This window comes from Carcharhinus amblyrhynchos, unplaced genomic scaffold, assembly GCF_965287045.1.
Source record: "Carcharhinus amblyrhynchos unplaced genomic scaffold, sCarAmb.v2.hapA scaffold_807, whole genome shotgun sequence".
NCBI classification, from domain to species: domain Eukaryota; kingdom Metazoa; phylum Chordata; class Chondrichthyes; order Carcharhiniformes; family Carcharhinidae; genus Carcharhinus; species Carcharhinus amblyrhynchos.
This window is the reverse complement of record NW_027650547.1, coordinates 1-14,616: the sequence shown is the minus strand read 5'-3', so window position 1 is coordinate 14,616 and position 14,616 is coordinate 1. Positions and strand designations below refer to the sequence as shown.

The following is a 14,616-nucleotide window of genomic DNA, read 5'->3' as shown; positions in this document are numbered from 1 at the left end:
CATGTCTTGATAGTTTGAAACAAGTTTAATCTCTGTCGTTCTTTTTCTGTTGCCGCTATGCCCACTTGCCTCCACATTTTCAAAGGGGGACAGCTCCTCTTGCATTCACAGCAATCTTCATTTAACTTGTGTTTGAAAGTGAAAAAGTATTGTTTTACAGTTACGAGAGAAGTGATGGCCGAGTGATATTATCGCTGGGCTATCAATCCAAAACTCAGCTAATGTTCTGAGGACCCAGGTTCGAATCCTGCCATGGGAGATGGTAGAATTTGAATTAAATTAAAAAAAAAAATCTGGAATTAAGAATCTACTAATGATCATGAGACCATTGTCAATTGTTCACTAATATCCTTTAGGGTAGAGAATCTGCTGTCCTTATCTGATCTGGTCTACATGTAATTCCAGACCCACAGCAAAGTGGTTGACTCTCAACTGCAAGGTCAACTAGGGATGGACAATAAATGCTAGCCAGCCAGCAAGGCCCATATCCCATGAATGAGTTAAAAACAGTTATCCTGTGCTGCTGGAATTGTCAGTAAAGAATAGAGTCTTTAAGCTTGGCTCTTTTCTCTGTTTTTCCCATTTATGCAGCTGAGTTTGAAATGTTGACTTCTTATCTGAAATGTTGACTTCTTATCTAAAATGTTGGTGACTGGATTGTTTCACAATATACCCTGCCATTGCTATCATCTTTGATATTTTGTTGAGGATGATAGCGTCTTTCTGATGACTTTGTTCATTATGTGAAGTCAAATTCACAAATACAAAGAACATGGAGCAAGGATTTTAGTTCCCTGCAATAAGCATTCTTCAAATTCTCTCCTAATTCAATGCTATCTCAACTTTCCTCTACTCCCTAATTAAACAGTTCAATTAAATCTTATATGGTGTTGAATTCAAAATACAGTCATTACACATTAAATACAATAATATTTAATATAATTTGAACATGTCAAACTACAAAATTTCAAATACAAGTATTGCATTTAATTATAAAATCCTGGTTTTGGAATGAAAAAGTTCCCCAGTTATTAATCGCTCGTGCAGCAAATGTAGTCTAGTCAAAGTGAGAATAGATGACCGTCAGAATTCACAGTTAAAGTAGGAGATTGCTCAAGTCTAATCCATTTGTGTGAAAATATTTTTGTTTAAAACGGAAGCAAAAGTTGGCAAATAAAACTAGTCACCAATGGGAAATGTCTAAACAGTTGATGGAAAAAGTACAGACCACATACATATGCCAGAAAAGAGAGGGGCAAAAAAAGGAATGAGCTGGAGGATCTGTGGGATCATTAAATCAGAGGGTGGGATAAAATTAAGTGAGGATTAATGTTGAAGTTACTCAAACGAAAGGTAGATGAATAGCTAAGAACTAATGGTTTACATCTGGAGGTCACGAGAGAAGGCGGAAAGAACGCGTTTCAGACCTTGCTGTAATTTTCTATGTTATGACAGAAACCTGGCGGATGCCACTATGAAACAAAGGCAGAGGTATACTAAAAAAAAAATTATAGGCCCTTTAGCCTTTCTGTAGTTGTTAGCATGCTGGGAGAAATATAAGTCAATTGGGATTAATTAGCATGGATTTCTGAAAGGTAGGCCATGTTTAAAGTTTATTTATTAGTGTCACAAGTAGGCTTACATTAACACTGCAATGAAGTTGCTGTGAAAACCCCCTAGTTGCCACACTCTAGCACCTGTTCGAGTACATGGAGGGAGAATTTAGCATGGCCAATGCACTTAATCAGCGCATCTTTCCGACTATGGGAGGAAACCCACGCAGACACAGGGAGAATGTTCAGACCCTACACAGACAGTTAGCCAAGATGGGAATCGAACTCGGGTCCCTGGCGCTGTGAGGCAGCAGTGCTTGCCATTGTGCCACCTCTACGTTTGACTGTTCACAGAATTGTTAGGGTGCTGAAGGAGGCCATTCAGCACATGTCTTACAGAAAACTGAGGAGATGGATAAAATCATTTCTTAGAAGGATTTGATTTGTCATTGTCACATGTATTAGTATAAAGTGAAAAGTATTGTTTCTTGCATGCTATGCAGACAAAGCATACCATACGTAGAGAAGGAAATGAGAGAGTGCAGAATGTAGTGTTATAGCTAGGGTGTGGAGAAAGATCAGCTTAATGCAAGGTAGGTCCATTCAAAAGTTTGACGACAGCAGGGCAGAAGCTGTTCTTGAGTGCCCAGACTTTTGTATCTTCTTCCTGATGGAAGAGTGTGTGTCCAGGGTGGTTGGGGTCCTTAATTATACTGGCTGGAAAAATGGTTGATATGTTGACAGTCCGTATGAATTTCCAAAATAAACTCCCTAAGATGCCATATAAGAGAGAATGATATCCCTGATCTAAAGGGAATCAAACCGCATGGATTGAAAGCTGGTTGGTGGATAGAAAACAAAGCAAAAGTTACATGATGTTTAAAAATATTATGAGTAGTCTTTCGTTAAGGTCTAGAATTAATGAAACAATATTAAAATCTAGTTTTGGGGTTATTGTCAAATTGTGGAATGGTTGTAAAAGTCTGCAGGATGTCATAGTTAAGTCAGTGAGATGGACACTTGGATGATAAATTTGCATTTGCCTTGCAGCATAACAGCCACATTCTGGGCCTAATGTGCCATAAACGTTCATTTTTTTAAAAAAAAGTTATTAGTGTCACAAGTAGGCTTACATTAACACTGCAATGAAGTTACTGTGAAAATCCCCTAGTCGCCATGCTGCGGCACCGGTTCAGGTTGTCGGAGGGAGAATTTAGCATGACCAATGCACCTAACCAGCACATCTTTTGGACTTGTAGGAGGAAACTAGAGCATCTGGAGGAAACCCATGCAGATGCAGGGAGAACACGCCAACTGCACACAGTCAGTCAGTCAGTCATTCAAGCCAGGAATCGAATCCAGGTCCCTGGTGCTGTGAAGCAATAGTACTAGCCACTGTGCCACCATGGCTGCCCAGACCCACTGTTGGAGCACTCCATGTTTCTCTAGATCTCCTGAGGTGTTGAGACCATCTGATTTAGATCGTTATTCCCTGCCAATTCAGGAAGCTGCTGTGATATAGGTTTTAGCAGTTACTTCTGTTACTGACCACAGTTAGACTGAGCACTCGCCCTACCCACACAGGCCTGTGATTCCCCGATTGCTGACATGTGTAGACAACTTTTTGAAGAGCCAGCCCCAGTGAGTTTGTCATTTGTACTGATTTCTGTGGGCTCAAATCCCTGGGCTCTGCTCTGCCAGCACAAGTCCACACAGATTTATTTGCCTTTTCCCAAAGCCAGAGAGTTCATCCCAGTCCCAGAGGCAAGGCAGAGATCTCAGCCCTAACTGATCTCCTTAGAAAATAGACCGGAGTCTTATTGAGGGCCCAAATGGACTCATCCATGGGTGTGTTGTATCTAATGGGTTGAATCCGAGCTATGTATCACTTCTTGGCTCTGCCTGTAATACTTTTAAAATGGCAGTTGATCTGTCATCCAGAATTTGTAATCTTTGCTTGCTCTCCTTATCTTTAAAAAAAAAGGTCAATTTTGCACTTTTTAAATTCATTTTCAAGATGCTGATGTTACTGGTGCAGGTAACATGGATTGTCCATCCCTAAATTTTAGCCAGCTCTATAAAGTGTCTGAACACCTGCAAGCTTTTTTTGTTTGCACAATTCTCCTGATGCATTTTGGAGCCTGCTGTGAATCTGCTTTTCAAGATTGAAATCATTTCTCTTGGCATGGGGGGAATAGATATTAAATGGGATCAGAATGATGCAAGTTCTCAGCAGGTCAGACAGCGTCGGTGGAAAGCAACAGAGTTACTGGGTCAGACTCTGATTGTTCTTCTCAATTCTTCTGATGTAAGGTCATCACGACCTGAAATGTAAACCATCTTTCCCTTTGTTGTTACCTCGGAACCTGCTGAGAATTCCTTGCATCTGTTGGATTTTCAGCACCTGCAGTATTTTGCCTTTGTGCTGATATTAAATAGAACCATAGCATCCCCATGTAGAGAAGGAAGCCATTCGGCCCTTCAAGTCTGCACCAACTCTCCAAAAGAACATCCATAAGAACATAAGAAATAGGAGCAGGAGTAGGCCATCTAGCCCTTTGAGCCTGCCCCGCCATTCAATAAGATCATGGCTGATCTGTCGTGGATCAGTTTCACTTTTCCACTTTCCCGCTTTCTCCCCATAACCCTTAATTCCCTTGCCTACCAAAAACCTATCCACCCATGACTTAAATATATTTAGCGAGGCAACCTCCACCACTTCAACGGGCAGAGATTCACCACCCTTTGAGTGAAGAAGTTCCTCCTCCACTCCGATGTAAACTGCACCCCCCCCCGCCCCCATCTTGAGGCTGTGCCCTCTAGTCCTGCTATCCTTTCTAAGCAGGAACAATCTCTCTACCTTCTAAGTGGGAAGAATCCCATCCAGGCCCTATCCCATCTTCATAGCCCCATGCATTTATCTTGACTAATTCACCTAACCCACACTGAAGGGCAATTTAGCATGGCCAATCGATGCGACCCGCACATCTTGTGGGAGGAAACCAGAGGATACGCATGGAGACATGGGGAGAACATGCAGACTCCATGCAGTCACCCAAGGTGGGAATCGAACCCAGTTCCCTGGTGCTATGAGGCAGTAGTGATAACTGCTGCACCGCAGTGCTGCCCAGTTGTTCTTAACAAAATCCACTTTTTCTCAATGGGAATCCAACTCCATATACATCAGGATGATTGGTGAATTGAAATCTTTCACAGCATATCCCAAGGAATATTCATCATTTAAAACAGGCTCACAAATCTGTTCTATTCCTCACCTGAAACCCGTGGCAGCCCAGAACCATTTGTGTGTTGGAATGTCTGGACTTGGGGGATAGTGATTTTAACTATCCGGAATTTGTTTTATTTTTAAGTAGCTTCAGGAGGGATAAAATTGAACCACCGCATCAAAATGATGACGAATCGCATCAAAATGTTTTCCTTTTATTAGTTATTTATCAACCTCCTTGTGTGTGTGTTTCCATTGTTTTCTGCTGTAAACAATGTTACAGGAAGAATGCTTAACGTCTGTGTCACAATCCGACATTGGTAGACATTAACTGACAAATGGGGTTCGATTACGCTTTATTATCCCACTCTACAACTAATCTCTTTTGATTCATGGGATAGCCTCTGATTTCAGTAGAAAGAACAAATGTTTCTTGTGCTATTTACCATTTATATAGATGATCTGGTGGAGGGAACCGAGTGTATGGTGTCGAAATTTGCTGATGACACCAAGATTGGTGGAACGGCAAATTGCGCGGAGGGTGTGGAGAGTCTGCAGAAGGATCTAGATAGGTTGGGTGAATGGGCCAGGAACTGGCAAATGGAATTTAATGTTGGCAAGTGTGAGGTGGTCCACTTTGGTAGGAATAATGGCAGGAAGGACTATTACTTACGTGGCGAAAAACTGCAGCAGGCGACGGTGCAGAGGGACCTCGGGGTCCTTATGCATGAGTCGCAAAAACCCTGCAGGTGCAGCAGGTGGTCAGGAAGGCGAATGGGATGTTGGCCTTCATAGCGAGGGGGATTGAATATAAAAGTAGGGAGGTCTTGCTGCGGCTGTATAGGGCATTGGTGAGGCCGCAGCTGGAGTACTGTGTGCAGTTTTGGGCGCCGCACTTACGCAAGGATATTTTGGCCTTGGAGGGAGTGCAGAGGAGGTTTACTAGGCTGATACTGGAATTGAGGGGGTTGAGCTATGAGGAGAGGCTGAATAAACTAGGCTTGTACTCGTTGGAGTTTAGAAGAATGAGGGGAGATCTCATTGAGACATATAAGATGATGAATGGGATGGATAGGATAGAGGTGGAGAGACTCTTCCCGCTCAGAAAGGACAGTAGGACTAGAGGGCACAGCCTCAAGATAAAGGGGGGGTGGTTTAGAACGGAGTTGAGGAGGAACTTCTTCACTCAAAGGGTGGTGAATCTCTGGAATTTTCTGCCCGTTGAAGTGGTGGAGGCTGCCTCGCTAAATATTTTTAAGACGCGGGTTGATGGGTTTTTGATAAGAGAGGGGATTAAGGGTTATGGGGAGAGGGCGGGAATGTGGAACTGAGGCATGACAGATCAGCCATGATCTTATTGAATGGCGGGGCAGGCTCGAAGGGCTAGATGGCCTACTCCTGCTCCTATTTCTTATGTTCTTATGAAACATGGATAAACTAACCCAAAGGCAGGAGTGTTTACTGTGAGCTTATAATACTGATGATTAGTAAACATGAGTTGACTTCCACCCCAATCCCGACATCTAAATTTTGATGTGAAAGTGCTGAATTTAAACAGCCTCCATTTTGGCTGATGCAAGGGTCTCGACCCACGGTGTGAGAGTAATGGATTGATGGGGTAGATTTAACTGTCATGAACTGATTTTTTTAAAAAAAATCCCCGCTCTTTAAACTTAAAAGAAACAGACTGCAGCCGTCACTGTTTTAAAAGATCTCTCTGCTGGTCTGCTTTGGTTAACTGTTGCAGGTTAGAAACAAAGTAACATCTGTTCATGTAGTTTCTGTAGAGTACATTGTTAGCGTTTCCCCAGGGACTTGCATTGTTATTACAAATATTTGGCTGAGCTTCAAAAGCCATAATTATCTGAGCAGTGTTCATTTTTTGACAGTTTAAAGAGTTGGTTAATGCATTAGCTGCCTCGATGCGGGACAAAATATAAGTTTGCTATTTATGAGAGATTAAACACTTGAGATTTAAAAGCTTTGAATGTGTTTTATGAGTGGCAGCTTTATTCAATAACAAGTATGTAGATTGTTAAAAGTTTATTTCATTCATTTCCACATGGCTCCTGAGGTCTACCCATAATGGATATGGGGATATGGCTACAAGGTTGAGGGGACATGGGGATGGATGGGGGGCATGTTTGGCATAGAATTAACATTGCATGTGAGGGATCATGCTGGATGCGTAAGAGGCATGAGTTGGCATGGAGGGTATGAGGATGCATTGGTGGATTGAGGACATGATTTGGCCCTCATACAGAAGGTCTGAAGGGTTCTGGGGTGTGGGTAAGGGAATTTGAGATGTGTGGATGAAAATGCCTCACAGCTTCTGAAACAACTGGGATGGAACAGAAATGGACCACCTAACCAACTCACTTGGCAATTTCCTGTCCTCAAGTGTGGTCACTTACACTTGCTTCTAGAGTCAGTGGGGCTCGACTCCATCCTGAGGCACCCATTTCCCTCAGAGCAAAAAGTGTATATCTGGATATTCTCTTACCGAGGTGGATCTGCAAGTCAGGAAATTTCCCAACTTGTGCTGTCTGTCTTGGTATTATCTATTTCAGAGCCCCAGAATTGGGGTGGTTGGTGTTCTCAGTGGGTAATTGTTTAGTGTGCTGACATGACATTCATTGCTCTATTTTCACAGAAGTGTTTGGCTATTAAAGATAAATGTCTGTATTTAAATGGCAGACAAGATGGGGCGATACGAGTGTATTCTGCCTTCATGTGCCAATGGCAGTAGTCATTTTTAAGCTCTGATTTCTCTTGAGCCTGTTCAGGGCTGGACTCTGTTGCAATTATCAAAATATACCTCCAATGTGGTTCATCTTCCCCCTAAACATGCTCATTTCCTTCTATTGAACACAGGAGTATGAAACATTTAAATAAAAGCTGAATGAAGTGGGTTAATGTTCTCCATAAAATATTGGACCCTGGAATGTCAAACAAGCCAATTTTAAGTATGAATCTGATTTTTTTTCCTCTTTTTAGTCTCCCCTAATTTTGTGTCAAAATCCTTCAGTTGTATGATTTCCAGTGCGCAGCATAATATTAAATATCGGATAGACATCAACACGTTTTTACGGGATTACAACAGTAGTTTCATGACATAAAGTTTAAATATTGGCTTGATATTTCAATACGGATTCAGATAATGAAGGCTCAGCAAAAAAAATCAATCTATTCCCACTAACCTGAAATTTAATACTAAAAAGATGAAAAAATGTTTGTTAAATCGTGAAGAGGCTGAGAACAGGTAAATGTTTCTGAGCTATGGAGGTCATTCCCAGGCTTTTATCTCTAGGAAGAGTGTTCACTTTTGGAACACTCTGCATTGCAGGGATAATGATCAATTTTGTGCTGTAAGTCACCAGCTGCACTTCAGTTTGCAAAGCACTATTGCACATATTTAATAACTTAAATGTATTTTTGATATCCAGTAATCTACATTTCACAGCTCAATCATCAGAAATTATAGCCTTTCAAAAGAGAATGAAGCAATGAGTATACTTCAATTTGTAAAAGTTCTGCTGTGAAGATGAAATGCTTCTTTACACTTTGCAATTATCATCTTTTAACTTTTGTAGTTATTAAAACATGTTACATTAATACATAAAGCTGTAATACTAATACATACTAGAGTAGTGCTTTAATGAATGTTAAGATTTGCCAGTACTAGGCTATTAATCATCAACCATATGCTGTATCATTCCACTTGCTGGTAGTCCAACAGACTACATGGAAAAATTGCATATTTATTTTGCTGTAATATTTAGAAGTTCTGGTATACTTGATACTAAATTCCAAAATAATACAGTAAATATATTTACAGTACATAATACTGATCTGCATATGTTAGGGCACTACAATCTTCTGGTTGCTACTTTCACTTCTAATAATTTGGTCTTCATATTTAGTTTTGCAGGCAGTTTAGTCAACTCTGAATTCATGAAATAGTCTTAAACTATACTTTTTGGTAAGCCTTGCATAAATTATTGAAGCATAGCTACATTTAAGGCAAAAGTGAGTGAAAAAGAAAGGAATGGGAGACTGTGTTTGTGGGGTTAAGTAAGTTACATTGAAGGAAATTTGTGGACAATAACAGACTAGCCTGGCTAACTGGTTTGTTTCCACACTGTCCATTCTATGTGATGCTATTAAGTGTATTCTTTAGCCTATAATGCTTTCTTAAACCTGTTAGAAAGATTGCACATTGCAATCATTAAAATAAAACTGAAGGATGCAAGGGGCTAGCTTACAGGATAATTGATAGGGAGCTGAATGTTATGCCCTTCAGTTCACTGAACTGTGTTTGAAGTCAAGGGTTTACAATCTATTATATTTTTATTGATTGTTCATGTTATTCTTCACATTCCCCAAGGTACTCAACGACATAAAACTAGAAATCAAAACATATGATTAGCTAAATGTTTGATAGTATCCAAATTCATTATAAATTAGTGTAAAATAAGGAAAAATATTTTCTGATAAATTGCCCCAAATTAATCAAATTAAAGCTTTAAGGGCAGTGGCATGCCAGAGTTTTGTTTACTGGTAATGAAGACTGACCATTCTGTGAAAAGGACACCGCTACAATGGACGAGTTTGAATCTTTTCTACAAAGGTTAGTGTGTATGTATCACAAGTATAGCAACTTCATGTTATTCCATGTGCTTCTGTCACAGTATGTATTGAGAAAGCATTTTCATGCAGTTTCTGGAGGAGCACTTTGGGGCTGCAACTTCCAATTATGGATTTAACTATTCACGTTTGTCCCTGAAGATTGCAATCCAATTCACACATTGCTATCATAGAAACACACAAAATACTCAGCCCTTTGACCCTGCTCTGCCATTCAACATGGTCATGGCTAATCCTCTATCTTGATACAATACTCCAGGAGAAACATTCTCCTCATACCTTTTGACCCGAATGAGCACTGTTAGCCTCAGCACTAACTTTAAGGCAAATTCCAGCCCAGCTGACTGTTGTATGCTGATTTCAAAAGACTGTGATTCCAATGATATTTCCTTAAAGTATTGCTTTCCTTCATCCACATTTGTTATTTATGTCTTAGGGGTGGAATGTTTCATTTGTCGCAAAATATTGGACTGGATCATGTCTGTCTTGTAGCTAAATAAGTAATGAGTACGTGAAAGAAGCCAGTGAGTGTGCAGGTACTCTTTGTATAACAGTAAAGCGTGACAAGATAATTTGGCCGCTTAGATTTATTTTTCTTATTGCTTAATTTTAAATATATAATTAAACTTTTGTGCCATTGGTCTGTGCTGCTATAGGTGAATGTATGGGACAGAGAATGCATTCCACTAATTCTTATTTTGCTATTTGAAGTTTTGTTTGTTAAGGGAGGCATTTTATTCTCCATGTTAAAAATTGAATTGAATTATAAAATCATAGAATAGAAACAGGCCATTTGGCCCATTGAATCTGCACTGATTTGCTAACAGATCATCCCATCCAGTAACCTTATGTATTTACCCTGCTAATCCTCCTAATCCATACATCCCGGGACACTAATAGGCAATTCAGCATCTGCACAATTTTGGACTGTTGGAGGAAACTGGAGCACTGGAGGAAACCCATGCAGACATGGGGAGAATATGCAAACACAACATAGACAGTGACCCAAGGCTGGAATTGAACCCGGGTCCCTGGCGGTGTGAGGCAGCAGTGCTAACCACTGAGCTGCTGTGCTGCCCCAAAAATGTTTATATTGCCTGGCCTATGTCTTTATAATTGTATTGAGAAGAGATTTCTATAGGAATTGGCATTGTCTAAGGCTAATGATCAAGACTGATCTTGGTAGTAAGCAGAGCTTGTGCAAGGGTGTGGGTTCCCACAAATGCATTTGAACTCTGGAGGGAGCAGTGCCACCTTCCTCGCATTGATCACTTGTTCCTACCACTTTGGTAGGAATAATGGTAGGAAGGATTATTACTTACGTGGAGAAAAACTGCAGCAGGCGATGGTGCAGAGGGACCTCAGGGTCCTTGTGCATGAGTCGCAAAAACCCAGCTTGCAGGTGCAGCAGGTGGTCAGGAAGGCGAATGGGATGCTGGTCTTCATAGAGAGGGGGATTGAATATAAAAGTAGGGAGGTCTTGCTGCAGCTGTATAGGGCATTGGTGAGGCCGCAGCTGGAGTACTGTGTGCAGTTTTGGGCGCCGTACTTACACGAGGATATTTTGGCCTTGGAGGGAGTGCAGAGGAGGTTTACTAGGCTGATGCCGGAGTTGAGGGGGTTGAGCTTTGAGGAGAGGCTGAATAAATTAGGCTTGTACTCGTTAGAGTTTAGAAGAATGAGGGGAGATCTCATTGAGACATATAAGATGATGAATGGGATGGATAGGATAGAGGTGGAGAGACTCTTCCCGCTCAGAAAGGATAGTAGGACTAGGGGGCACAGCCTCAAGATAAAGGGGGAGCGGTTTAGAACGGAGTTGAGGAGGAACTTCTTCACTCAAAGGGTGGTGAATCTCTGGAATTCTCTGCCCGTTGAAGTGGTGGAGGCTACCTCGCTAGATATTTTTAAGACGCGGGTTGATGGGTTTTTGATAAGAGAGGGGATTAAGGGTTATGGGGAGAGGGCGAGAATGTGGAACTGAGCCACGACAGATCAGCCATGATCTTACTGAATGGCGGGGCAGGCTCAAAGGGCTAGTTGGCCTACTCCTGCTCCTATTTCTTATGTTCTTATGTTGCCAAAAGAGGGCAAACCAAAAATATAAACACAACGTTATTAACAAGATGGAGTGTTGCAAGACGCTGAGTAAAGTTTGCAAATTGCTAATCCTCACAGTACATTCAATGGAATGAACATTTTTTTGAATTATTAATTTAAAGTTTACTGTTACTAAGGCATTGCAATTCCATTTCTGTGCAAATGGGCAGGTGGGCTCTTTGTAACCATCTGTGTGCTCTCCTTGACAGATTATATTCCATGATGTGGATGCCCTGACTCAGAAGTTGTTCCCTGTTGTTGAAGGGATGCAGAAACATTTCAGTTCTGGATCTGGTGCCTACTACAGTGATTCCATTTTCTTCTTGTCAGTTGCCATGCACAGAATCATGCCCACAGGTAAACTGTGTGTGTTGTTTGTATACTCGGTGTGCTGGGGAAATTTGAAACATTGGAATGTTCGATGTATTTTCTCTGTCAAACAATCTATGCAAGAATCCCCTAGCCTATAATTTGAATGTGGTCACTAAATAGTCTAACAGGTTTCTCTGCATTACCATTTTGAAAATTCACCGAGTGGCCACCTGAAAGTGGATTTGTTTTGGCGTTAAACTTTGCTCTGTGATTCCCAGGTTGCAAATTTGTTAGCTCAAGTGAGGCCAAACTAGTTGAAGAACTATTCTTTAATTCTGGTATGCTATTAGTGTCCAAAATTTGCAAACAGATGGTAGGTTGTAATTGAGGGCTATATTGTCATTGAATCATCGGTCCATATAGCACAAAAAGAAGCCATCGAGTTTGCGCTGTCCCTTTTGAAAGAGCTACCTGAATAGACCTACTTCCCCTACTCTTTGGCTATAGGCTCTGCAGATTTCTCCTTTTTTGGGCATCAATTGAATTCACATTTATTGTTAAATTTGTCTTCACTAACCTTTCTGGTGTTGTATTCCCAAGTCCAAAGTAAATGCAGCATTTAACAGAAAAATCAAAATTTCCCACTAGATTTATTCTTTTAAAATCTGTGACCTATGCTTATTGACTCTCCTGCCGTTGGGAATAACTTCCCTCTATATTGTTGTCAAAATCATTCCTAATTTTGAACAGCTCAAGTAAATCTCCTCCTAGCCATCTTTACTGTAAGGAGAACAGTTGTTTTTTTTTTCTAGTCTTTCCACGTAACTGAAGTCTGTTATTCTTGTTCTGATTTCTTTTTTACCCTCTCCAAAGCATTCTATTTTCTATAGAGTGATGCCTAGAACTAGACACAAGATGCTAGCTAAACCTAATGGTTCAACATAACATCTTTGCTTTTAAGCAGTCTGGTCCTATTTATAAATGATGTGGAGATGCTGGCGTTGGACTGGGGTAAACACAGTAAGAAGTCTCACAACACCAGGTTAAAGTCCAACCAATTTATTTGATAGTAAACTCACAAGCTTTTGGGGTTTGCCCCTTCGTCAGGCGAATGGAGAGTTCTGGCCTCAGACAGAGCGTATAACAGCACACACAGTTTACAGATTACTGATTAGAATGCGAGTCTTTACAACTAACCTGCTATTCAAGTCTTAAAGACTTGGAAGACTTAAAGAATAGCAGGTTAGTTGTAAAGACTCACATGCTAATCAGTAATCTGTAAACTGTCTGTGCTGTTATATGCTCTGTCTGAGGCCAGAACTCTCCATTCACCTGACGAAAGGGCAAACCTTGAAAGCTTGTGAGGTTACTATCAAATAAATTGGTTGAACTTTAACCTGGTGTTGTGTGACTTCTTACCCTATTTATAAAGCCAAGACCTGTATTTTCTTCTAACAGACTTATAAGTTTATCCAGCTACATTTTTTTAATGAATTTATTTGCACACTTATCCCCTTTCCAGATAAGTACCCAACACGTTTGATCAGAAATAAATTCTTGAGTATTCATATGTTAACTATATTCACAATTTCTCCTCACTTAACAGTAGAGATTTGCTTTGTTGCTTTCAGTGGGTGGGTTGGGGGTTGGGTGGGGTGGGGGGGTCATTAAATTCTTTCTTGAAAGATCTGAGGACCAAAGGCTGTGTGCGCAAATTGCACTGCACAGTGTGGCAAGGTCTTGGGTTCAGGGTCTTGTCCGTGAGGAATGAGCTAATCTCAGCCAGACAGCAATGAGAGACTCTGCTATCTGCATTCCTCCCTTAGTCAAGGTTTACATTGTTGGTGCTTATCCTGTGTTGCTCAATGTGATGGTCTTTGAATGCAGTGTGAGGAGAGGAGTGGATACCCTCCTCTCAAACAGCCTAAGAACCTATTGTCTTTGTTGTCCATGCTAACTCTTGCTTCAGTAAATGCACCAAGACCGAAGAAGGATGCGGCGGGGGAAAGTAAATTTATGAACGAATTAAAGGATTGCACTGATTGGAATTCTGAAAATTTGTACTGACCTGGATAATGTGCCACTGGCTTTTTGCATGCTTGTATTATTGAGACCCAAGGAGTGAAACTGACATTGTATTTTCAATAGAGTGATGCCCAGAACAAGACACAAAATGCTAGCTAAAGCTAATGGTTCAACATAACATCTTTGTTTTTAAGCAGTCTGATCCTATTTATAAATGTTGTGGAGATGCCGGCGTTGGACTGGGGTAAACACAGTAAGAAGTCTCTCAACACCAGGTTAAAGTCCAACCAATTTATTTGATAGTAAACTCACAAGCTTTCGGGGTTTGCCCCTTTGTCAGGTGAATGGAGAGTTCTGGCCTCAGACAGAGCATATAGCAGCACACACTGTTCACTATAAGACTCCAGGATCACTCTGTTTTCTTCCTATCTAGTGTATTGAAGAGGAAGGAGGAGTATCTATGGTGGCATTTTTGTAGAAAAGTTACTGTAATTGTCTGAGCACATTCAGTTGCAATTGTTTTCCCCCTCATCTGCACAATAAATAAAACATTCTGTAATTGTGATAGATTACTCCTGTTATAAAGAAACCAATTAATTATTTGTTATCTGAGAAGGTACGTCTGTTCTCATCTGCTCTTTTCTCAGCTTGGTTGTAGATAATATCCCTCTACATATTTATAAAATCAATTATCTCTGTGAGATTTATGGTGCCTGGTTTAGGATATTTCAGTATGTTTGCCTTGGCTGCATC

The 14,616-nt window shown here is 40.7% G+C and overlaps 1 protein-coding gene across 1 annotated transcript in view; it reads left to right on the top strand.

Annotated features, from left to right (window-relative positions):
* LOC145340154 (xyloside xylosyltransferase 1-like) overlaps nucleotides 1-11,883 on the top strand; it is a gene marked incomplete at its 3' end in the record, with an annotated part of 28,533 nt that extends 16,650 nt beyond the window's left edge. Inside the window, exon 2 of the mRNA XM_080184586.1 lies at nucleotides 11,736-11,883. Coding sequence (XP_080040712.1) covers nucleotides 11,736-11,883 — 148 coding nt within the window. The remainder of the gene's footprint in view (nucleotides 1-11,735) is intronic.
* Nucleotides 11,884-14,616: the final 2,733 nt, after the last annotated feature.